This window comes from Parus major, chromosome 21 (genome assembly GCF_001522545.3).
Source record: "Parus major isolate Abel chromosome 21, Parus_major1.1, whole genome shotgun sequence".
Taxonomy (NCBI): domain Eukaryota; kingdom Metazoa; phylum Chordata; class Aves; order Passeriformes; family Paridae; genus Parus; species Parus major.
The window spans coordinates 209546-232827 of record NC_031789.1 but is presented as its reverse complement, the minus strand read 5'-3'; the positions used below and the strand labels follow the sequence as shown (position 1 = coordinate 232827).

Here is a 23282-nt window from a genome sequence, read left to right as displayed (position 1 = left end):
AGTCCCACAGGCATGGGGTGAGAACACCCCAACACCCCTCAATTGCTTCCAGCGTCAAAATCCACAACTTTTTCCATTTGGGAGCAGCAGGGATACAAAACCACAGCTGTGCACCAAATGAGACAGCATTTTTGGGATAATCTGTGGGTTTTTGTCCCAGTCTTCCTTTAAATTGTTTGCTCCTGGACAAGAAATCACCCAGCCCCCAAGAGTTGGGTGACAAAATTACTTCCATGCTCTTCTTCCTCCTCACCCCTTTCCCAAAGACAGATTTAAAGGCTTGCCCCATCTTTCTGTGGGAAACTCGGCACACCTGAGCAATACATATATATATACACATATATATACAGTTCTTAATTTCCCTTCATCTCTTGATTTCTGATTGTTTGTCACTCTGCTTGTTTTCCTCTCCAAATCTCAATTTCTTCGGATCAGGAAAACTCCAAAGGCTTGAGGAGATCCTCAGCTCTCTTCGACAAGGCTCCCTCAGGAAATTAAAGAGGAAAGGAGGCTAAAAAGGGAAAGAAGGATGTAACCCTGCTGGTGGAGACCCTCCTGTGTCTGACCCACAGTGCTGAGCTCCAACCTTCCATCCTCCAGCTCCAAAAGCAGATCCAGCCAGACACAACCTTAACTACCACTACCAGGACCTAGAGCTCTCCAGCTCAGCAGGAAAGGAAAACTCCTTTTAAACCATTTTGGGTCTCCTTGGTTCCAAGCCATGGATCCATGCTGCCTCAGTTCTTGTTCCCAGCTGGAGCAGCGAGGGATGGAGGCAGACACTTGCACCTTGGCAGGATTGTGGAGTCAACCATTAATCAGCACCATGAGACTCCCAGGAGCCGAGGACTAGAACCAACTTGTTCTGGGCACCTCAAATCCCCAAGAATTCCTGGAGAAGCTGCTGGGAGAGGGTTTGCACTGCCACCACTGCTCTTTGGAAGGCTCCAGCATTTTGGGAAACTCCCTGAGCTTCTGGATCAGGAGGATGCTGGAGCACACCTGGATTTTGCCCAAGCAACAGGAAAAGGTAGTGCTGGGGCAAAGCTGAGGTGTGTTCCAGCATCCTCCTGCACAGGAAGGCTGATGGAGAGCTGTGGGAAGCAGCTGTGCTCCTTCTGTCCTTCCAGGGACAGGTACAGCCACGACAGCAGCACTGCCACTGTTACCTCCCTGAGCTGAGGCCAGCCACAGCTCCCCTGGCACATCAGCCACTGCCACAGCTCTTGAGGGCTTTGTGCCAGCACAGGGAAATCACAGCTCAGCACAACACACCTGAGAGCTCTGCTGGCACCAACTGAGTGAATGCTTAGCCAGTGCTTTGGCTTGGGATCTCCTTCCACTCCCCTGCCATGGGCAGGGACACCTTCCCCTATCCCAGGTGCTCCAAACCACGTCCAACCTGGCCCTGGACACTTCCAGGGATGGGGCAGCCACAGCTGCTCTGGGCAGGAGAGGGATTAAAGCCAACAAAAAGCTCTCCCAAGCCTGGCTGCATTCCCTGATCCCCTCCTTCCCTACCTGAGGCCAGCTGCCCAGGCAGGGTCTGCATTTATCATGGAACAGATTCTGGAGAGAAGTCTTCTGCTCGCTGGCCATCATCTTATGCAGAGCTTCATTTTCCTCCCCTTCACGCTCCAAAATCTGCAGGAAACAGTTAATTACAGCCCAGCTCCCGTTGCCAGCTGCTGCTAAAGGTGACTTTATTCTCCTGCATGGCACAGGGTTGTATTGAAAAGGAAAACCAGAAATACAACCAGTATTTACAGTCAACAAAAGGGGAGTATTTCACAAATACCTTGCACTGGGAACAGCACTCTTTGCTATTTGGGAATTCGGGGGCTTTTGGAAAATATTGCTTGAGTTTGTCCCAGGCCTCCCTGGAAACCACCCTCCGCTCGTTTTCAGAGATGCACAGGTCACCTGCAGGGAGAGAATCAAGGAAAGGCTTTGATCACAACATGCTCCAGGATGTTTTGCAGCCCTTGATTGAAGAGATTACAAGGAACAAATGTGGGGAAGAAATCCACACATTTATGGATCCACAACACCACGTCAGCAAAATCCAGCAAAGTCACCTTCAGCTCCCTCCTTGTTTCCTTTAGACAGAGAATAATAATATGGCTTTAATTCATAAAAATGCCCTTTAGATTTCCAAGATCATGGCCTAAGCAGCTGATCAAACACAAGTAGGGATGTGGGGAAAAGCCAGGGGCATGGATTTCTGATCCTGGCTATCCTCAGCTACATTCTCATGGTGACTCCATGTGCTGGGCCTCAGGATAATAACCCTGTGTCCCATGAAACCAGGAGCCTTCCACACCCTTGAAAACCCAAATTCTCACTGCAGAATCTCCATACAGTTTAAAGTGCCCTACCCAAATACCTGAAAACGTGAAAAGGGCAGACTTTTCACCCTAAACCTGCTCTAGGGAATAACTACATGTTCACATCCAAGCAAGATTTACCAGCTGCCCCCAGAACCCTTATTTATCCATCAGGATTATCTATCCTGATATCAGGATTATCTATCCTGGTGCTCAGGTAGCTCCAAGACCCCAACAAGGATTTTCAGGAGCCATTTGTGCCTCTTGTCTCAGGAAGCAGGAGACACACTCAGGCACTGGGACACCAAGTGACACAGGCTGGCCAGATAAACCAGGCTTGGGAAAACGGGACAAGGCTCCAGGATGTGCCCAGGATCTGTCACACCAGGACTCACAGGGAGAAACACAAGGAGCAGCTGTTGTGACACCGGGATGTGAACTGGATTTGGGAATATCCTGCCTCGCTGGGGCCTGCACCAGCAAGAGGACAGGAAAACAGCAACTGTGGTGTCCCTTGTTAGCTGCTTTTCTGTAGCCTGGAGAGCTGCAGAGAGGGGAGAGAAACTCCTTCCTCCCCACCCTCCAGCAGCTCTTTTAACATGACAAGCAGCTCCTCAGGCCCACGGACTCCCTCCAGCTGAGCCTGGAATTTGGCCAGCCCTGAAGAGGAAAAAATAGCAATGCTCCCCTCTTGCTTTTTCTCTAATAAACAAAGGTCGGGCCTCGATGCAGCATTTGGCCACTTGAGCTTCATCCAACAAGGCCAAGTAGCTCCAGAGACTGGCCCAGGATGCTGCCCAGAGCCAGGGAGGATGGGGAAAAAAGGGAGCTTGTGTAAGTAAGTGCCTTGACATCCCATGATTAATGAAAACAGATTAACAGGGTGAGTGAAAGAGGTGGAAAACTCAGCTCTGGGTGTGCAGGGCACAAGTGTTTTGCCATCTGGAAGACACACCTGACCACTGCTGACCCTCCCACCAGGGACACGTTTTGGGCATGGACATCAACCAAATCTTAACCTGGCATCTTGAAAAAAAATCCCTGGGATCAGGAGCTACTGGAGAGCAAGGAACTGCAGCAGGGATGCAAAGGGAGCTGCGAAGGGAAGGCCTGGGTGGCATGCCTGGAGCCCAGCCAGCCCTCCCAGATCCAGCACTGCCTTTTCCAGAGGCAGGAACCTCCTCCACCACAAAATTAAGGCCACAGAACAAGACTACAGATTGTCTGATCCACTCCAGAGGGAGTTTTTCATGGTGGAACGCTTGTTTTTCATGAGTAATCAGAGGTTAACTCAAGACAACAAAACCTGCCCTGCCAGCAGCCCCCTTATTTAGTATTATTTATTCTGCTATGACCCCAAGTCACAGATCAACCAGCAATTTAACACCATACACTTTCCAAAGGCCTATTGGCCTATTTTTTATCGTGTCTGGCTCCATAAATGTTTGCTCCATGCTTTCATTGAACAGCAGCAGCCCTGAGGCAATGGGAAATGCAGGGTTCAAGGCACTGAGTAACAGTAAAATCGTGACAAAGTGCTTAAACACTCTGCTTGGAAATGAGACTTCTCAAGCCTTACTCCAGGCTCTTGAGTAGCTCCGAGGACAGAGCAGCTAATTTATGCTTATGTGTTTGAGATGAGATGGAGCCTCCCCACAAACTGATGCCTACAAACAGGAGCTTAAGTAAAACTGGGTTTTATGGCTGGGAAAACAAACTTTACAAAGTGAGATTAAAACAACAGGGTAGCCAAGGCTGCAGCTAATGAGGCATCACTTGCAAAACAAGTGATACGAGGTCAAAACCTTACGTAAACAGCAAAGCACAGCAGGCTGGGAAATCAATATCCAGGAGTGGTCCTGGCCCAGGTGTTGCCTGAGTGATCCTGTTTTAATGTAAACCAGGATATTAAACAGATACTCTCAGCTCCCACCTGGACTGATTTACACCACCTCTTCCTCTCTTACTGCTTTTAGAGCTTCCAAATGGCTGCAGAGCTTTGGAGCTGCCCATGCAAGGGAGGGAAGCTCAGCATCCACAGCTCTGCTTGGCCAAGTCCTAATCAGTCTGCCTGTAAAGGAATACTTCTGAATGCAAAAAACACCAGGAAAATGAGAATTAAAAGCACACTTCAGCAGTGACTCCTCGAGCTGGCCACAAGGTTAATGTGTGCAGCAACACAGGAGAGATATTCAGCTCCATCCCCCGGAGAGACTCACCATGTGGGCAAACGATGTCTTCATTAAAATTTAACTCCTCTTCCTCCTCCCTCTTCTCTTCATTTGATTCATCTAATTAAAAAAAATAATAATAATAATACAAGAGGATTGCAGAGAGTTCCTCTCCCAAGGAAAAAAAAAAGTCTTGCAGGGAAAGGAGCATGGTTGCCTTTCAAATAGCAGTAAACCCCCTCACCCAGGGGAAAATTTGGAAGGAAATTTGTTATTCTCCGACGTCTTGGCCTCTGGGCAGGCGGGATTACAGCCCCCAAGCCACGTAGGAGGGCTTTGAAGTGCATGGAGCACAAGCCAGGCCTTTGTGAGATTACAAAGGATGCATTTGTTAGGGCTGGAGCACGGCAGGGGTTCCCTGCTCCCAGACATCTCCCAGTTTAACCTAAACACATGCCTAGGTAAGAGCAAAAGCAGCAGAATTCCTGCCAAAATTCCTGATCTAAACCAGATGCTGCCTGACAAACCATAGGGGAGCCTGCTAGGGGGCTGACAAGCCCTATATCAATCTCTAAATTAGTTAAAGACAAGGTTGGCCACTGAATGGAGCATCATAAAGACAATGACATGTCAGCAAAGGCCTCTAACGAGCTGCCTAACGAACAACTTGGCTCGTGAGTAATTCAAATGCACTCCTGGGAGCTGCAGCCTCTTGTGAGTCAGTGTCAGCACCGAGGAGTGGTAACTCAAACACCCTTTTCTTTATGGGGGGCTGAGGTGTCCTCCAGCCTTCCAACCCAAGATCGATGCCCTGAGCCATCACTCCCATTCTACCATTCCAACACGCTTCAACAAAATATGAGTTTCAAACGTTTAAAGAGCAGAAGGCAAATAAAACCTTCAGCTATTCTCATGATATGGGCACAGAATGGAGTGCAATTCATGATTTTTATTCCTAGGCTGTGTTTTCCCAGTGCTGCTGCATCAGCTGTGCTGTTTTATTCCTCAGCCCTCACAATAAACATCATCATCATCCCTTCTCCAAGGTAATTTTCACTTCCCTGTGCTCATTCAGAGAAAAGTGGATGAAAAGATCATGTGTCTGGGGTGGTAACTTCACACAGCTTTGTAAAACCACTTATCACCTCATCTCCCTCTCCAGCATGAAGATCACCCCGCAGTTTTCAAGCTTAGCAAAGAAAAGGCTCTTTAAATGAAGGCCTCTTTTATTCCATTTATTATCCTTTCCTCCCCACTCATACAGGAGGAACAAACCAGCTACAGAAACCCCTGCCGTCTTTTGTTAGGCAGGATCAAGCAGAGCTAGTGGGTCTCTACAGCAGCAGGAATTAGGAGGAAATCAGGAGTAAATACCTTTGTTTTGTGCGTTTCCATTCATTTTGCCGTTACTGTGCTCTGCATCTTCATCTTGCTCGTTTAACTGCTCCAGAGCCAGCTGACGCCAGCTCCTCAAGGATGCTTTTCCAACCCAAAACCCGTCACTCCTGCAGGGAGACAACAGCACTGGCACCCCAAAACCACAGCCCCCTTCCTCAGAGCCCAACAGGGAAATCTTAAGGGAAAAACTGTTTAGGCAGTTCTAAAAAGCATCTTTGACAGCATTTGGGACTTCCATACCCCTTGACCGTCATCTTCAGCAGGTTGGTGACGGTTTTGTAGTCCTCATTCAGCTGGTTCTTCAGCCGCAGGATTCGACACCTTTCCACCACACAGTCCTTGCAAAGTGCTTTGACTGGGGTGGGGGGAAAAGAAACACAGTTTTTACACTATTTATTGCATAATTTATTGCATAGGTAGTTTCCTGATGGTTTAAATGTCCTCAGCCAGGCGTGTACCAACTATCCTGCCTCAGGATGGGTGATTTCACACGTAAATGAGGAAATCTTGGGGGTTACAGCCACATCAGGCCATGTTTGAAGCCTCAAGAAGCATAAAAATACTTCAGATGAGGTGTGATCTGTTCCAGTGCTTCTCAAGTCTGCTGTCACAGCTCCTGGTATCCACAGCCTGCAGTCACAGGGAGCCAGGGCAGCACAGCGGGCAGGAAATGCCAGGAAAACAAACACCTGTATTATTGTGGCACTTTGCCAGCTCAACCCAGAAAAAACACCCTCCTGCACCAAAAAAATCCTCCAGCTGGGCGTGCTTTAGATTTTCATCCTGAAGCAAGAGAAGGCAAGCAGAAAAGATGCCCACCCATCCTATTAGCCATCCCTCCCTCCCTGCCAGCCAAACTCAACCCACAGCCCTTCAGGCAATCTTCCACTTGGCTGATAAACCTTGCCCTGTTTCTCCCCACAAAGGCTTTCTGCCTCACCAGCAGGAGCTGTGCTAATTTGGTCTCAGTGGGAGTCACCGAGGAACTTCCTAAAAGGAAGGAAAGCTGGGGATTGATGAGGGGATGTCCAAAGCCTGGAGGGGCTGGGCTGACCCTGAAAAGCAGAATGTGTGGCAGATGCTTCAACAGGAGCAAGCCAACAGGTAAGTGATTCCTTGGATGAGGTGACAGACAGGAAGGGGTATTTTTGGCCTGAATACTCCATGAGACCCAGCCCACACAGGCGCTGTGGGTGCTGCAGGCACAGAAAATAACTATCAAGAGTTTGGAGTGTTGCATGTGCAAGCTTTATTTTCTAGAATCGCCTTCAAACCATCCAAGTTTCCTAAGCAAAGTACCCCATTGCTCCACAGCAATTCCTCCAGGCACAGCCCTTCCCCTGAGCAGAGCCCAGGGCCAAATCAGACCCTGCAATCACCCTAAATGACTTTGGGAAATGGAACAGAATTAAATGATATTAAAAAAAAAATCTCCTGAAAATAAAGCAGCACCAAAGCCATGCACTGAAATGAAGTTAGGATGATAAAGGATGGCTCAAAAGAGGGCTGGGACCAGAACAGGGCTCCAAAGCACATCCCAGGAGGTGACTTGGAGAGGATGTTACCGTTGAGCCGGGGCCCTCCTCCGTATCGGCGGTAGAAGAAGTCGGCCACATATTCGGATATCCTCTTCATCAGGGAGATTTTATCGGGATGCAGTTTGCCGTGGGAGCACAGGCAGGCTGTGTTATCAATAGGTTTGGGAGGAGTGGACTCATCCAGCCACTTCTGCAGCCATTCCAGAGAGATGAAGTCGTAGGGGGAACCTGGGAGGGGAGAAACCGCAAAGAGAAAAAAGAGCATACATGTCAGCTCCAACACCAGGTGGTATTTCATAATTACTCTTAAAAATTAACAGGTAATCACTGTTGATTAAATCTCTGAGGTTTGCAAAGGTCTGATCCAGTTTCTCCCAGCCTATTCTGATCTCAGTGTCACAGGTTTGGAAGACAGGAAAGATGTGCAGATCATTTTGGATTCAGCAATCAATATGCAACAGCTCCAAGGAGGAATGGGAGTGCTTTCAAACCTTTTGGGGATTACTGGAGAGCAGTCAAAGAAAGGGGAGGGATTTCCTATCATCCATCAAGGGACTGATACAATATTTAAATCATCATCATACACTACAGGCTTTTTCTACAACACTAGAGTTCACTGGGGCAATTTGAAAATTAAAGGCAACTACAGCAGAGATTAACTCAGTGCTCCCCCTGTTCTTTCAGCACCCAAATTTTCAATGTCTCTTACGATTTTAGGTGAGAAAATTTTAAAATTTACAGTGCAAATGGAAAGTTGCTTAGATTTTTTGCTGAAGCAGAGCAGCAGGCCTGCCCTTATTTGCTGAAAGAGAAGAACAAAACCGAGGTTCAGGAGCAGGTTGGGGTGAAACCCCTGCATCTCAATACTGAGGCACAGTATCACTACACAGCTCTTCTGGGATGGGAATGACTGGGATATCAAGAGGAAATTAGGAAGAATTCAAACCCATTCTGTGCTGCCACAAGGACAGCTCTGAAACCACGGGGAAATGTATCCGTTGGGAACATTTACAACTGAGCACAAATCCTTCATGTTTCCTAGGAAGGAGCAAGAGAGAAGCAAGAGGAAAACACAGAAGACAGAAAAGCACTGTGCCTGCAGCTTGCACTGGAGCTGTGTGAAGCCTCTTTTCCTCCACAGCCTCAATGCGCGGTGTTTTCATCTTACGCAATGCCCTCCGCAGCCGTGACCTCCAGAGAATTACATCGCTGTCAGAACTGCTTTGCTAGTTTGGGATGAAATTGCCTCCCCCAGAAAGGAGGGTTTTCTGGGGCAGGCTCCACAAAGCTGGCAGAAAACGTGTCTGCACAGCTGCAGAGAGATCCCCAAGCTTCAGAGACAGGACCTGGAGCAGTGCTGGAATGATGCTGCCTCCAGCTGTGCTGGAAGTGCCGTACCCATCATGTGCCAGCAGCAGGAAGAGGCTGCCTCAGGGCAAAGTTTTAGGTCCTGCCATCTCTAAATTGGGGCAGAAGAGCCTCACCTGCACTTGTAAAAACCACATTTTTTGAGATTTATTCCTCTGTCACATCAGAACTGCCGAGAGCAAACTCTTCTGTTCCTGCTGAGGGAAACCAGACTGGAACTGAGCTGCTGCTCCTCCTCACGGGTGACTCAGGGCAGGTTCATCCCTCAGCACAGCTCTGAGCTCACACTGACACCCGAGTGCTGCTCAGCCTCATGAGGAGCTCTGACACCTTCCAGAGTTAAGCACCTGCACTCCCAAACTGCAGAGGCAGATGTTTACAGGAACAGGAGTCTGCTGTTACTCCAATCTCATGGTGGGCTCTGAGCATCCAATAATAAAACCTGAACAGTCAATTCTCTTACAGGCCATACAATTAAACCAACTTTTAAGTCTTCAGTTGTAATTATCCTGCAGTTTTTAGGAGAAGCACATACTGAAGACAAATTCCCTGGACTGGATGGATAGATCAATTTTTGAGGAGAGAAAAACAAGGTGGGAAATAAAACTCCTTGTGCTGAGGCAACAGGACACAAGAAGGAGAAAAATCTTAAGCCCAGACTCCCTGCAAAACTGGGACATGGAGCAGTGAAGCACTGGCAGGGATGGATGCAGTAATTTTCTGCTGGAGGTCAGGCATTCTCTTAGTCTGTTACCTGCTGATGAACTGGGCTCACCAGCTCCCCAACCTGCCACGAGCTGGCAATTTGGGAGCAGGCAGTTATTCTGCCTCGATGCTCCTAATGAGCTGAGCTGCTCACCAGGCAGAAGAGCTGAGCTGCTCACCAGGCAGAAGAGTCACAAAGCATGAGGCTGACGAATGGGGAAGAAGCAGGAGTGAATTAGCGACGCCAGAGGCCACGAGAATGAGCAAAGAAAGGAGAAAAATAGGTTAAGGCAGGAAAAGAAGCAAGGGAAAACAAATGTAAGCATGCATGAAGCTCTCTCCTTGCAGACAGCTGCGGGAATGCCTTCCAGCAAGGCCACAGGAGTTGGGAGTTAGTCACAAATCATTCCCAAGCTTAACAGCTCTACTACAGCAATACTCCACAATGTCTTACAGACCAGCTTCGGCGGGTAACCTTTGGTAGAGCTCCTTCACCTCCTCGTGTTTGATCTTGCCTCTGGCCACGCTCTGTTTGCGCATCTCGGCCATTTCGTCACACCACTCCTCAAACTTGCAGTTATCCCGCTCCACCAGCTCCTGCAGGAAAGCTGGGAAAGACAAAAAAAAACAGGAATTGAAGGGAAAATGTCAGCTATGTTAATTACCCTGGGTTATCTGGGGATAGCCAACTGGAAAATTCCCTCCTGCAGCCTTGCTGGGCAAGGTCTTTCCCAAGCCAAGCACACGGACGTTGCTCTCTCTGATACTGGTGGTTGCAGATGATTTAATGCAAAGTTTTGCACCCAAGAAAATAATTTACTTGGGGTTGGTTGCGATGCTAAAAGCAGCTCCTCTCTGTCCTGCCTCATCATTCTGGGGAGGAAACAAAAGCTTTTCACCCTCTGGATCCACCAGGAGCCTGTCAGGACCTGTGATCCAGCACACTGCAAACCCAAGGGCACAGAGCCCGCAGGATACGGGAGATCAGCCAGGGCAGACCAACAGAAAGGTGAGGGAAATGGGAATTTTTGCTGCCACTGATGGAAAAACTCCCAACAAACCAAACCTCAGCAGGGAAAAAAGAAGATAAACCACTTCCCTCACAGGACTGGTGGGAGGGAGCAGGGGGGAAAGCTCTGCTTATCTGAGGCCTTTTCCTATTTAGAATTATTCTGAAGAGCTAAAATATCTGCAAAAAGGTTAATTCTTGACCAAAATATCCACCTTAGGAGAATATCCAGTATTAAAAAATAACCAGCCTGACCTCCTTGAGATCAGAGCCAAGTTACGTCTCTGCACTGTCCCGGAAAAGCCGCTTTGTAACAGCATCAAAGCAAAATGCCTCAAATTTACAGTTCCATGAAACCTCCCCACAAGCAGAGAGCCTGACTGCTGCCCTTCACTCCCTGTTCCCTGGCAGGATTCCACGGGAAACAAAGGCAACCGCGGGGCTGTGCAGGAATCTGGAGCTGGGTGGGGAGGTTTTTGTTGAGTTATTGTTTTGGGCAGAGGGGTAGGAGGAAAGGGAGAGCAAGAAAGCTCAGGAAACAGGCTGGAAATACAGATCCAGGCAGGAATTAGTGCTAATTCCTGAAGTTTCATGTCTTGAAGGGCGTGTTTGAAACAGGGGGGGCTTGGGAAAGGTTTGGGGTGTTACTGGGGGGAAGAAGGTGTATGGTTTAACCCTGGATCTGCAGAGAGCCAAAGGGACCTGCCAGCTCTGCTGTCCCTGCTCCTCCACAGAAAACGAGTGCAGGGGAACACACCTCAGCACCAGGGGCCTAATTAGAATTTCTAATCAAGGAGCAGCCAAACAGGAAACATTAAACCCACACACAAAGCCCACAGGGAGTTCTGGCACCCCCATAATTCTAAAGCACAACGTGAAGGCACTCGGCCCAAATTCCCGTTCGGGGCTTGGAACCTCTTTATTTTCACGTCATTTATTCCTGATGTGGCAAAGCTGAAGCAGTGGCAGAGGGAACCTGACATCTGTCAGGATTATTCACCTCCTCGTGCACTGCTGCTGACATTTAACCACCTGTTCTCCTGCACCTCCAGAATCCAGCAGGATCACAGTGGTGAATCCCAGCAGGATCATCTCCTCCTGCCCCTTCCCAGTTTGACCAGTTTGGTAAAGAAGGCAATGTCTGAGTGGGCACATGTGAGGGATTAGCATTTTAATGTTATTTAAGTGCTGGGAAAATGCAGGGGTTTCACTGGTCAAGACACCAAGGTGCCACACAACACCTTTGGGGCTCATGGCAAACAGTCAAGAACCATGGAATCCTGGAGTGGCTTTGGAGGGATCTTGAAGATCCCTTTGTTTCACCCAGTGAATCCTCTATCCCCGTTTGCTCCAAGCCCCATCCAACCTTGGACACTTCCAGGGATCCAGGGGCAGCCACAGCTTCTCTGGGCACCTGTGCCACAGCCTCACCCCCAGCCAGGAATTCCTTCCCAATATCCCATCTATCCCTGCCCTCTGGCAGTGGGAAGCCATTCCCCCTTATCCTCTCACTCCATTTTTTGTCCCAGTTCCCTCTCCAGCTCTCTTGGAGACCCTTTAGGCACTGCAAGGGGCTCTGAGATCTCCCTGGGGCCTTTTCCAGCTCTCCCAGCCTGGAAGCAGAGCAGAGGGGCTCCAGCCACTTGCTAGCCCAGAATTCCACCTCCTGGCCCACCTGGAACATGGGAGGAGGAGTGTGATCCGCAGGACTCACCTGGCACCTCCACTGTGAGGGATTTCTCCCGGGCCTGCAGCCTGTACACCAGCATGTAGGCGTTACGGGAGCAGTGAGTGCCCTTCCCACACTTGGGCTTTCGGCTCTGCGACTTGGACGGCTCCGCTGGGGGAACAAAAGGCAAAAGCTCAGCAACACACGAGCTCCCCCCTGCTCCTCCATGCACGGGGTGAGCTTGCCACCCAGCCAGCTGCACCTCCCTGCCAAGACTGGGCTTGGCATGGCTCAAAACTGCATCCCAAAGAAAGCCCCAAATCTCTCCAGCCTTTCTGGGTAAATCAAAGGCACTAAATTTAGGAGCCTGCTCCTTCTCAAGAGCCTTTCTTCTCTCCCCAGTGGAACTTCTCTGAGCCAAAAGCCACTCTTGGAAAAACATCCCTTCTCCCTTTTGCCTCTTGTTCTGCTGTCCTAACTCCAAAGAAAAGAGACAAATCCTCAGGGAAGAAAATAGTATTTACAGGTGATTGTGGATATGTAAAAAACACAGCAAAGCTTTCAGGAAGCCAAGAGCCATGGAAAGAGCTGTTTTTGAGCAGCTGCTGGGGGATGTAAAGTTGTGTTGCAAGAGCTGCTGTTTCCAGATGGATTCTCAGGCAAGGAAAACACTTATCTACAGCTGCAGCTTCAAAAATCAAACCATTTTAAACAAAGGAAAAAATTAAAGGAACAATGTTCCATTAGTCAAACTCTAAATGGACCATTGAATTACTAAGTTTCTTTTTCCCAAATTCTGAAAAAATTCATGTGCCTCTCCCCCCACACCATCTAGGGGACTTCCCAGACTATATTTATTTGCATTTTATCCAAGAATTTTCTAAATTGTTCCCATCTGCATGGCCAAGACTCTCCCTGCCACAGACCTTCAGTTTATGTTACTGACCTTCTCTTCCTGTTACATGTGTTTACAACAAAGAAAGGCCTCAGTTTTGCCTGCAACAGGCAAATTACATCAAAACTTGATACAAATATTGAGCTCCCAGCTTAAATGAGCTCCTAAACACATTTTACTTCTATTCTCCAAACAGCCTTGAATTGAAATACAAGAAATAAGAACATTTACTTGCAGCTAAGCATAAAACTCTATAAAACTGAGGTCACAGCAGTTTACTTACATCTCATTTGGGTGCCCTGGGTGAGCAGGGAGGGTAAAAGCAGAGTGTGAGCTGGTCCTGGTGCCTCGCAGGGCTCAGTTTCCCTGTGCACCACTAGATGTCCAGCCAGCTCCAGCAGCGAGAGGAGCCAGGGGAATGGGACAGAGCTGCTGGCACAGAAACCCTCCAAGATTGTGGAGTTGAACCATTAACCCAGCTCTGCCAGCTCCACCACCAACCTGTGCCACCCTCACACACTTCTTCACACCCCAGGGATGCTGACTCTACACTGCCCTGCTGTGCTGCTTTTCCATTAATTGATAGTTAGTAAAGCGAGAAGAAACCATCCACAGAAATGGTTTTTTCTGAGGAAAAGCTCCTAAGAGCTTCCTCTATGCCTGGAAAAACCCAATAGCTAGCTAGCTCTGAAAATTAACAACCTATTAAAGCAATTAAAAGTGTCCTGGATCCACCTCTGTGAATTTTACATTTTAAAAAGCCTGAGAAATCTCTCTCTTGCTTCCAGCCCTAAAGAGCAGCTGAGCTCCCCAGGGGGGCCAGCCCCACTCCAGCCTGGGAGAGATGTCAACCCTTCACTACACAGACCTGCAAACTCAATCCTCTAAGAAAATAAAATAAATAAAAACATGTAAAAAACAACAGAAACACACCAAAATCAATAAAAAAAAAGTAAAATTCCAGATTAAAAAAAATACCTTAGTATTAAAGCTAGAAATTCTTTTAGTAAAGCTATAAAAATAGACTGCAATACACTAAAATAACCCCTTTAATTCACAAGAAAGTATAAAAGAATAAAATGTTCAAACTGTAAATGTGAGAAGAAGTAACCATAATTAAGAAAAGCAAATGTTAAAAAAACCTATAATCTCATAAAAAACTTTAAAAAAAAACCCACAAAAACAAAACGCCCAAACAAAAAACAACAAAAAACCCCCTTTGCCCCCAGGGAGAGAAGACCTCTGATCTCAAAAATAATAATCCCAGAAATAAATTTAAAAACCTTTATTTTTAAACAGCTCATCCTTAAAACAATACCCCATAAATTAACATAATCCATAAATTAAGCTATGTAAAAGCTATAAGAATAAGAACTCCACAATTACAAATTTTTTTTCCCAGACAGCTGCTATTTGTAGAAATAAAATAAACAAAAAACTGTTTCTTATAGAAATGTCTCCAAAACCTAACAAAAAAACCCTCCTCACCCTACAAAAACTAATAAAAAACTATTATAAAAACAGTAACTAATTTAAAATCCCAAATTTTGCCTCCACATTATCAGTTAAAAAAAAAAAAAAAAAAGTCAGGCAGGGGGAAGAAAAGTATTCTAAAAGTTTTTATTCTTATTCTTCTAGTGCTATTAATAAAGGGTTTTTTCATACCTTTTAAAATTTAAGCCTGTTTTTCCCTTCTCCTAATTCATATCTGACAGCAAAAAATAGGTAAATAATTCTAGTAAGTACATGAGCAGTTTTAACCAGCTCTAAACCCACTACACCTGAGCAGCCTCTTCCAAGGCCTGACCACCCTTTCCATGAAGGATTTCCCCAAATTCCCCCTAAACCTCCCCTGGCCCAGCCTGAGCCCGTTCCCTCTCCTCCTGTCCCTGTTCCCTGCAGCAGATCCCAGATCCCCCCGGCTGTCCCCTCCTGCCAGGGACTTGTGCAGAGCCAGAAATTCCCCTGAGCCTCCTTTGCTCCAGGCTGGGCTCCCCCACGTCCTCCAGCTGCTCCTCAGGAGCTCTCCAGACTCTCCTCCCTGTGCTCCAGACCTTTCCCAACTCCACTGCCCACCCCTGGGCACGTTCCAGACCTCACCCACCGTGCAGGTGACAACAAGGAAATGGGAGAAGGCTGATGCCCATTGCACAAGGGAGCATTTAAATCTGCAGGCCTTTTTTCTCTAAAGATGCCTTAAAGAAAAACAACATTCCACAGATTCCAACCACAGCAAAACATCCCGGTGGGTAAAAATTCCTGGGAATGGACTGCTTGCACTGCAAGTGAATTCCTTAATAATTTCCCTGCTGTGAGCACCTGCAGTACAGAACCATTTCAACTCCAAAGGAGCTGCTCCTTTATTGACTGCAGAGTGAGAAATCCACTCAAGAGAGGTCCAGCCCAAGCTTTCCAAGAAAACGTCAAGAAATCCAGGCCAGGAACAGTTATTTGGGCAGCACAGGACAAAACAGTAAAACAGAAAAGCACCAAGGAAAAAGCTCAGAGTAGAAAGGCAGTTTTAGCTTCCAAGTTGTTAATTGGATCAAAATCTTTTTTACTGCCTCCAAATAGAACACCTCAGTGGAAATAGAACCATAATGTGTTAAGGAAACTGAAAGCATTCTCCTTATCTGTTCCAAGGAAGTGGCACCCGCCTGTTGCTCCCTGATAGGACCCCGCTGCCCGCTGTTCTCAGCTCTTATCTGCCATGTGGCAGCCAGAGAAACACTACAACAGCTGATCACGAGGTGTAAACACTCACACGGGCCTGAAAGGAAGCAAATCTGGCTGCAATCACCAGGATTGCTGCTCCCCACATTCCACCAAGCCCTGACAGCCCATGCAGGAGCATTCTGGGGAGGAGCAGGAGCCTGCAGCTGGGGACGCCCGTGGTTTTGGCAGAAAGAGTTATTTTAAAAGGGCACTCACAACTGAAAGGTTTTACCTAGATCTTCCTCAATTCCCAACTGCAGTTTCTTCCCCTCCATCTTCTCGATGTCCTCGTCGTTGAACTTGTACCACTCTCCCGTCTGCGGGTCCTTGACGTGGGCGATGTAGTGCCCGGAGTAGGCGCTCACCCCGCGGTGAATGAGCACAGCGCTCAGCTCGTACACGTACACACCACCTGTGAGTACACAACACTTAGAGCTCTGCAGACACCACCACTCAGCCCCCCTGTCCTACACATCAGGGTGTTCACCGGGCAGCAAAGCCTGCACTTGAACTTGCAGCTCTTCAGGACATTGCTAAGAGGATTTTCAATCACAAAGAGAATTCGGAGGAATCACAGAATGCCAGAACGGTTTGGGTTGGAAGGGATTTTAAAGCACATCTTGTTCCACCTCTCTGCCATGGGCAGGCACATTTTCCACCATCCCAGGTTGCTCCAAGCCCCACCCAAGCTGCCCTTTGACCCTTCCAGGGATCCAGGGGCAGCCTCAGCTTCTCTGGGCACCCTGCCCCAGGGTCTCACCACTCTCACAGGGAGGGATTTCCTCCTAAAGACAATTACAGAAGGGGTCTGCCAAGAGGCAGCAGGCAAAGATAACAAGAAACTGCTCCAAACTCACTTTTTTGCTCCATGAAAGGCTCCATGTCCAGCAGCTCTGAGAAGCCAATGTAGGTGTTCAGCTTCTTCTTGTGGCCAGTTTGTCTGTGCAGAGGCAAACCTTTGGCTCAGGGCAGAGCAACAACAGCTCACACCCCAAAATACCTCCCTTGAACCCCCCAGAGCATCCCCAGGAGGCTCAGGCACCCTGTCACCCCTCAAAGAGAAGCAGGAAGAGCAGGGCAGGTGATTTCCCCCATGGCTTGCAGGGTGCTCCCACGCACCTGTCGAACACAAAGCGCATGAGCTGCAGGTTGAGGGTGCAGGGCAGGCTGAGCAGCCGGATCTTCCTTGTGGCGTTCTGCTTGCTCTGACAAGTCTCACAAAAATAACGATTGTCCCCTTCTAATTTTTCCTCCTGGATGTGGAGAGGCAGAGGGAAAGGTCTTGAGAACATGTCAGCACTGAAAAGTCAATTGAGCTACTCAACAGCTGGAGAATGAGAAGTACCAAAGTTATTTTAACTATTTAAGTCTCTTCTCAGCTGCTTCCCAAATTTTTCTGAGTTAAAGACACACTAATGACTGTACTTTGCAGCACGGCCAGAGCAGGCTGCTCTCACTTAAAGGTAAATTTTAGACTGAATCAAGCCCTGTTCCAAGTTCTCAGGTCTCTTACTCTTGCTCCTCGCTTGACTGAGTTGGTTTATACCAAGGAAAATAATTAAATCACCCCTTTCAGGAGTTCACATGGACCCAGTTAATGTAAAGTCACATTTTAGCCTGGAAACTACAACCCTCAGCTCAGCCACCCAAAATCCCCCTGCAGGAGTCACTCACAGCCCAAGCAGATCCAAGGGCAGGATTTGGCCAGAGGAGAATTCCAACCCCCCTAAAACACGTCACAGGGCTGTTTTGTGTGAAGGAGGAGCAGACAAATGTCAAGTTCACCAATCCAGGAATTTAATCTGTGCACCCAAACCAGTTTTTTTTCATAGCAGACCTTCCAGGCAGAGCAAATGGTTTGCTGAGAGCACCAGCAAGCAAGGAACACAGGGAAGGGGTTCAGGTTAGTTCTGTCCTAAATAATTTGAGTGGAATCCACACCTTAGTGTGCCAGAACTGAACTTCAGATACAAGCAAATTTTCAAGCTGAATTGAGAGCGCTTGCAGCTGTTCCTGCAGCTATTCCTGGTGCTCCCTGGTACTTCTGAGAGCACATTTTTCAGCAGGGAATGTCTCCTGTTGCTATGCAGATGAGCACTGACACAGAAAACACGGAAAGCAGACATTCTCCCAGTGCTATCCGTTACAAAGCAGGCAGAGACTTTTCACTAGCTTTCTTGGCAAAGTATTTTAACTAAAAATGCAATTTTCAAGTGCTTTTTAAAGCAGTAACAGGAGCATGTGATACCACGGAGCCATTCCTTGCTCCACGCCTCAATCCTCATTTTTTGGGTCTGCAGAAAAAAACCATTTTCACTTGGATGCATCTCCCTGGGCCAAGTCAGTGGCTTCACTCCGACACCGACCTTGGAGGCTGTGAATTGGAGGAAGGAATTGAAATTCCTTGCTAAAAATAGCAGGCTTCCAACCCCAATGAGCTCATACCTTGAGGAATTCTGTTATACAGTCTGTCAACTGCTTGTGTCCTTGGATGTTTAACTCCAGCTCGTAAAATTTAGACACCAGTTTAGATTCTCTGCCACACTGGTTGCAGCTGGGATGGGAAAGAAGACAAAAAATATATCTGAGGATAGGGCTCACATGCTGGGGCTCCCAAGCCTTTAGTAAAATATTCCTTGAATAAAAAGTGAAGTCAGGGCTAAAGGAGATTCACACCTCCACACCATAAAAGCTCCAGCAGAAAGTTCAAATGGCTTAACAGAACCTACCAGAACCTGACACAACTCTGCACCATTCTGTATTATTTTTAAGGTGAAATTCACAGCTCTAAGAACACAGGAATGAAAATACAACACCCAGGATGCTGTTTTCTGGCTGCAGGACTGACCACTCCATTAACTCACTTGCAGGTTTTGTTGGAAAACTCTCATTAAAGGAGTAAAAGCAGCTGGAGAACTGTCACAGCAATACCACACACACAGGAACAAGAAAGGAAAAGGCAAATATTTCTGAGAAAGTGTTTCTGCTGCAACTTAACTGCCTGCTCTGGCTGTTGGGAAGATCTTCCCCTCCCAGATCCTTCTAAAATTTAAGTATTTACAGAAAGGGTCTTCCCAAAATGATTACTTTTTAATTTTGTTATTACTTACACCGTGACATACGCATACTCTCCACAGAACTGCTTTTGCACAATGTTCCGGACAGCTGGGTTTTTCTGCTTGGACAATGTGTCTTCCAGCAGGGACATGAACAGCTTGGAGAACTCCTGGGCATCCTGAAAGAGAAAAGCAAGTTCATTAACAATCCACCACAGCACAATCCCAACCCTGTCACTAATTCACTGCTAATTACCCCAAGCCCTCCCACAGGCTGCGCCAAGGCTCCGTGCATGGCATGGAAAATAAAGACCAGGCAGGAGAACTAGGGAAAACAGAGGAATTTGGCTAAAAGGAGCGTGAGGCCCTCAGTGTGGGAGCACAGCAGGAGCTGCCCTGGCTCCCTGCCAGCCCTGCCAGGGGCTTTGACTTCTGCCCTGCTCCTCCCAGGATTCTGGAAAGGATAAAAACCCTCCTGTGGAGCTTTCAAGCCCCTTGATCCTCATTTTTGCAGCTGTCCCCGCTCAGATCAGAGGTGAGAAGAGAAATAAAAATACCCCAAAAATGAGAAGCTGCCCTATGGGTGATCCTGGCAATGCTCCAAAGCTTCCCCACACCCAGCTCGGCCTTTCTCTCCCACCCTGGTTCTCTTCTTCCAAAAACAAACAGGTTTTGGCCTCTCTCAGCTGCCCTTTGGTGTCCCTGGTCAGCTTCCTTCCCCTCCTGACCCTCCCAAGGAAACATCTGCCAGTGCTCCAGCTCTTCCTCCAAACCCTCCCATTACCTCTCCAAGGATTTCCAGCCATGCCCCTCTCAAACTCCCTCCAGCTGCAGCCCCACAGGGCCCTGCAGCACTCCCCTCCCACTCACTGCCCTCGGATCCCAGCTGGCTCCTGCTCATCCTCCTCACCCCGGGGAGGGCCCTTGCACTGTCCAGTCCCCACCCCCAAGGAGCAGCCCAAGGAACACCTGCAGGAGGAGCAGCCCAAGGAACACCTGCAGGACTCTCACTGCAGCTCTGGCTTCCATCCCATTGCTCCTGGTCTTCATCCCACCTCTCCTTTGGCTCCTCCTGATCTTCTGCACTCATCACTTCCTAGCCTCATTCCATTGCTCCCTGTGCTCCTCCTTACAACCCTGTACTCATCCCATTATTTCATGTCCTGATCCTATCACTCCCTGGGCTCCTCCTGATCTCCCAGTCTCCATCCCACTGCCCCTGGGCTCCTCCTTATCTCTGCATCATCATCCCATTGTTCCATGTCCTGATCCCATCACTCCCAGGGCTCCTCCTTGGCCTCATGACATTGCTCCTTAGCCCCATCCCATCATCCCTGGGTTCCTCCTATCTCCCTGTCCTCATCCCATTCCTCCTGATCTCAGTGTCCCCATCACATCACTCTTGGACTCCTCATCTCCCTGGCCTGACCCATCACTCCTGGGCTCCTCCTGATGCCTCTGTGTCCCTGACATCCTGCTCCCCTCCTGTTTGTCCCCTGCACTCTGGAGGGGGCCCACCTCCTCCTGTATGTCTGCACCCAGAAGCCAGGCCCAGCTGGGAGCTGCCCAGTGACTGTCCAAGGGTGATTCCCAGCTTCTGGAAGTGTCCAGAATCATGTCAGGAATCCCCTCCCACACACCTGCTGCTGCCCCGTGTCCAGCCCCAGCGCCTTGACAAAGCCCGAGGGGTCGATGTAGCGTCGCTTGCTGTTCTGCAGCAGAGCAAACAGGTACTGCAGGTGCTCACAGATGGTCTGGGGCTCATAGTCTGGGAAAAACACAAGGCACAGCAGGAACTGAGGGTGAGAAGGGATCGCTCCAAGTGCTTCACCAGCCACTAAAAGTGATGGAGTTTGAGTTGTCAGGAAAACTGGAGTGAATCGTGTAGGTGATGATGGCAAATCCCAGCACAAGCCAAAGAGAGATTAATTTAGGTTGGAAAAACCCCTTAGGATCATCAAGTCCAACTGTAAATATTTTTATTCTGCAACTTTCAGTTGGATAAGGGTGGAGCCAGGCTCTGCTCCCAGGGAACAAGGGACAGGATGAGAGGAAAAGCCCTTGAGTTGCATCAGGGGAGATCTAGGTTCATTATTAGGAGAAATTTCTCCATGGAAAGGGTAGTCAGACACTGAAGAGGTTGCTCAGGGCAGTGGTGAAGTCACCATCCCTGGAAGTGCTATAGAACTGTCTGGATGTGGCACCTGGGTTAATGATGGGCTTGGCAGTGCTGGGGGAATGGTTGGACTAATAACCCTGGAGGAGATTTCCAACCTTAGGGATTCCATTATTCAATCCTGCAGTGCCCAGCACAAGCTGTGAGTGAAGGCTACACACCATGCACCAATTACCCTGAGAAACAGCCTCTTATTTACCCCAGAAGGTGAAACATCATTCACAACCACCATAAAACAGCAGCAGGGCTGACATGGCTGCACTGACCCAGAGCCTCCCCAGGGAAAGCACCCAAGAGCAGAAAAAACTGGGAGCTGTAATCCCACCTACTGTGGGATAAGTGACAGCACAGATCCCCATGCTCTACCCCCAGCACCACCACTACACTACTCTGGGAAGCAAGACCAAACCAAAGCATCATTTTCAACCAGCTCAGATCTCACTCTGATCTAAGACATCACTTGGATTAAGGCTGGTTCATTCCCAAAATCCAGGTGATGGCTCCAAATTAACAGTGCAGCGACTGCAGGTACGGCTGTAGCGTCACCCATTAAGTCTGATACACCTTATCCCAGTGTGTGGTTTCAGGAGGAAATCCCTCTCTCCCACACACCTGTGTCCTTCGGAATGCCATCCCCACAGGCTCTGGGGCACAGGTAGAGCGCCTGCCGCAGCTCCAGGTTCAGGAACCACATCTGCAGGAAGGTGTTGACATAGCACGTGGCACCGAGGTTCGTCAGGCCCACGAACGCGTTCTGGGGGGCAGAGAAAGGGCCAGGAAAGGTCACCTCCCCTCGCCCCCAGGGTCCTCACTGGGCCCTGCGGGTGGGGTTCGGGGTTACCTTCTTACGGCGCTCACAGTTGGGGTCATCGATGTTGTGGAAGCTGTTCTCGTCGATCTCGCCCAGCCACACGTGCTCCCCAATGCCCACCAGGCAGTTGGGGTTCCCCCGGCAGTTCCTCCTGGGAAGCCAGACCCCAGCTGTCACCCCCGTGTCCCCTGGGAGCTGGGAGGGGTGACACTGGGGACATGGGGAAGCACAAAATGTTGAATGGGACGAGTCATGGAACACTCCCCCCCACCAAAAACAGCGGTTCTGAGTGATGAAGGAGGAGGAGAACCAGAGGGGTTTTTAGGTGAAAAAGGGGACCCTAGGAGCGAGTATGGGACCAAGGAGGCTCCCTTTATCTGGGAAGCCAGGCAGGGACACAGCCTGCCCCAGCTCCAGGGTGAGTGCCATATATTCAGGCAAGGAGGTGGGGTCCCTACAGCCCACAGGGATCCCCTATAAATGGAGATCCAGGCAGAGAGAGGGGTCCCTACAGCCCCAGGGTTATCCTGTAAATGGGGAGGGACAAACAAGGAGAGGGGCTCCCCTATATCTGAAGAGCCCAGCAACAACGGGACCCCCACAATACCAGAGTGGTGCCCTGTAGCTGGTGAGCCAGGTTGGGAGGAGGGACCCCACTACCCCTGGGGAGCCAGAGAACGAGAGGGGTTCCCCCACAACCTGGGCGGGGATCGGTCCCCTGTGTGTGAGCAGAGAGAGACAGAGGTTCCCCACCAGTCCAAGGGAGCCCCCTGTATCAGGGGAGCCACACAAGGAGGCTGTGCTGAGATCCGCCCCAGCCCCGGGGAATGCGGGTCCCCCGGAAAGGAACACGGGGGAGCCTCCACCGACCCCGCGGGACCTGGCGAGGGGAAGGGAACGCCCCGCGCCTCCTGGCGTGGACATGGAGGGACCCCAGATCCCAAGCGCGCTGTGGGGGTGTTGGGTGGCCGGCCCGACCCCGTGGTACCGGCAGGCGCCGCGCTGGCAAGGCTCCAGCCGGACGCGGTAGGCCGCCTCGATGTGCTCCTGCGCCACCGCCTCAGGCGGCACCGTCTCGGTCCAGCGCCACGCCGCCTTCTCCAGCTGCAGCCGTGGCGCCATCGCTCCCGCCGGCGCCCCGGGGCTGACCCTGCCCGGCCCGCTCCTTGCCCCGGTCCTTGTCCCGGTCCCGGCCCGGTCCCGGTCCCGGTCCCGATCCCGCCCGGCCCCTCCCGCCGCCGTCAGGGCCGGTGACGCCACGAGCGCGACGCGGTGACGGCGCGAGGCGCTGACGTTAGCGGGCCGCGACGCGCGGGACCGCGACTTCCGCCACAGGGGCGGGGCTTGAGCCCGCCGGGGGCGGGGCTTAGCGCTGCCGGCCTCGGGGGGCGTGCGAGCCCCGGGAGGGGGCGTGGCCTGTGCGGAACGGGGGCGGAGCTCGCTC

The 23282-nt window shown here is 49.7% G+C and overlaps 2 protein-coding genes across 6 annotated transcripts in view; both read right to left on the bottom strand.

Annotated features, from left to right (window-relative positions):
• USP48 (ubiquitin specific peptidase 48) overlaps positions 1 to 23041 on the bottom strand; it is a 30618-nt gene extending 7577 nt beyond the window's left edge. The window contains exons 1-17 of one of the 5 annotated variants that reach the window (XM_015648058.3): positions 22827 to 23041; positions 21869 to 21989; positions 21640 to 21781; positions 20492 to 20619; positions 18906 to 19030; positions 18241 to 18349; positions 16915 to 17048; positions 16653 to 16735; positions 16028 to 16207; positions 12231 to 12356; positions 9966 to 10115; positions 7462 to 7662; positions 6137 to 6251; positions 5873 to 6003; positions 4547 to 4618; positions 1799 to 1923; positions 1522 to 1644 (exon numbers count right to left, since the gene is read on the bottom strand). In XM_015648058.3, coding sequence (XP_015503544.1) covers positions 1522 to 1644; positions 1799 to 1923; positions 4547 to 4618; positions 5873 to 6003; positions 6137 to 6251; positions 7462 to 7662; positions 9966 to 10115; positions 12231 to 12356; positions 16028 to 16207; positions 16653 to 16735; positions 16915 to 17048; positions 18241 to 18349; positions 18906 to 19030; positions 20492 to 20619; positions 21640 to 21781; positions 21869 to 21989; positions 22827 to 22960 — 2199 coding nt within the window. In that variant the 5' untranslated portion in view covers positions 22961 to 23041. Of the gene's footprint in view, positions 1 to 1521; positions 1645 to 1798; positions 1924 to 4546; positions 4619 to 5872; positions 6004 to 6136; positions 6252 to 7461; positions 7663 to 9965; positions 10116 to 12230; positions 12357 to 16027; positions 16208 to 16652; positions 16736 to 16914; positions 17049 to 18240; positions 18350 to 18905; positions 19031 to 19408; positions 19673 to 20491; positions 20620 to 21639; positions 21782 to 21868; positions 21990 to 22826 lie in introns of those variants that run through there. The other 4 variants (XM_015648059.3, XM_015648061.3, XM_015648062.3 and 1 more) reach the window with 4 other exon arrangements.
• Positions 23042 to 23204: 163 nt separating this feature from the next.
• The window catches only part of LOC107213501 (basement membrane-specific heparan sulfate proteoglycan core protein-like), a gene marked incomplete at its 5' end in the record, with an annotated part of 30513 nt that continues 30435 nt past the window's right edge, over positions 23205 to 23282 (bottom strand). The window contains one exon of the mRNA XM_033519352.1: positions 23205 to 23279. Within this exon, the coding sequence (XP_033375243.1) occupies positions 23205 to 23279 (75 nt within the window). The remainder of the gene's footprint in view (positions 23280 to 23282) is intronic.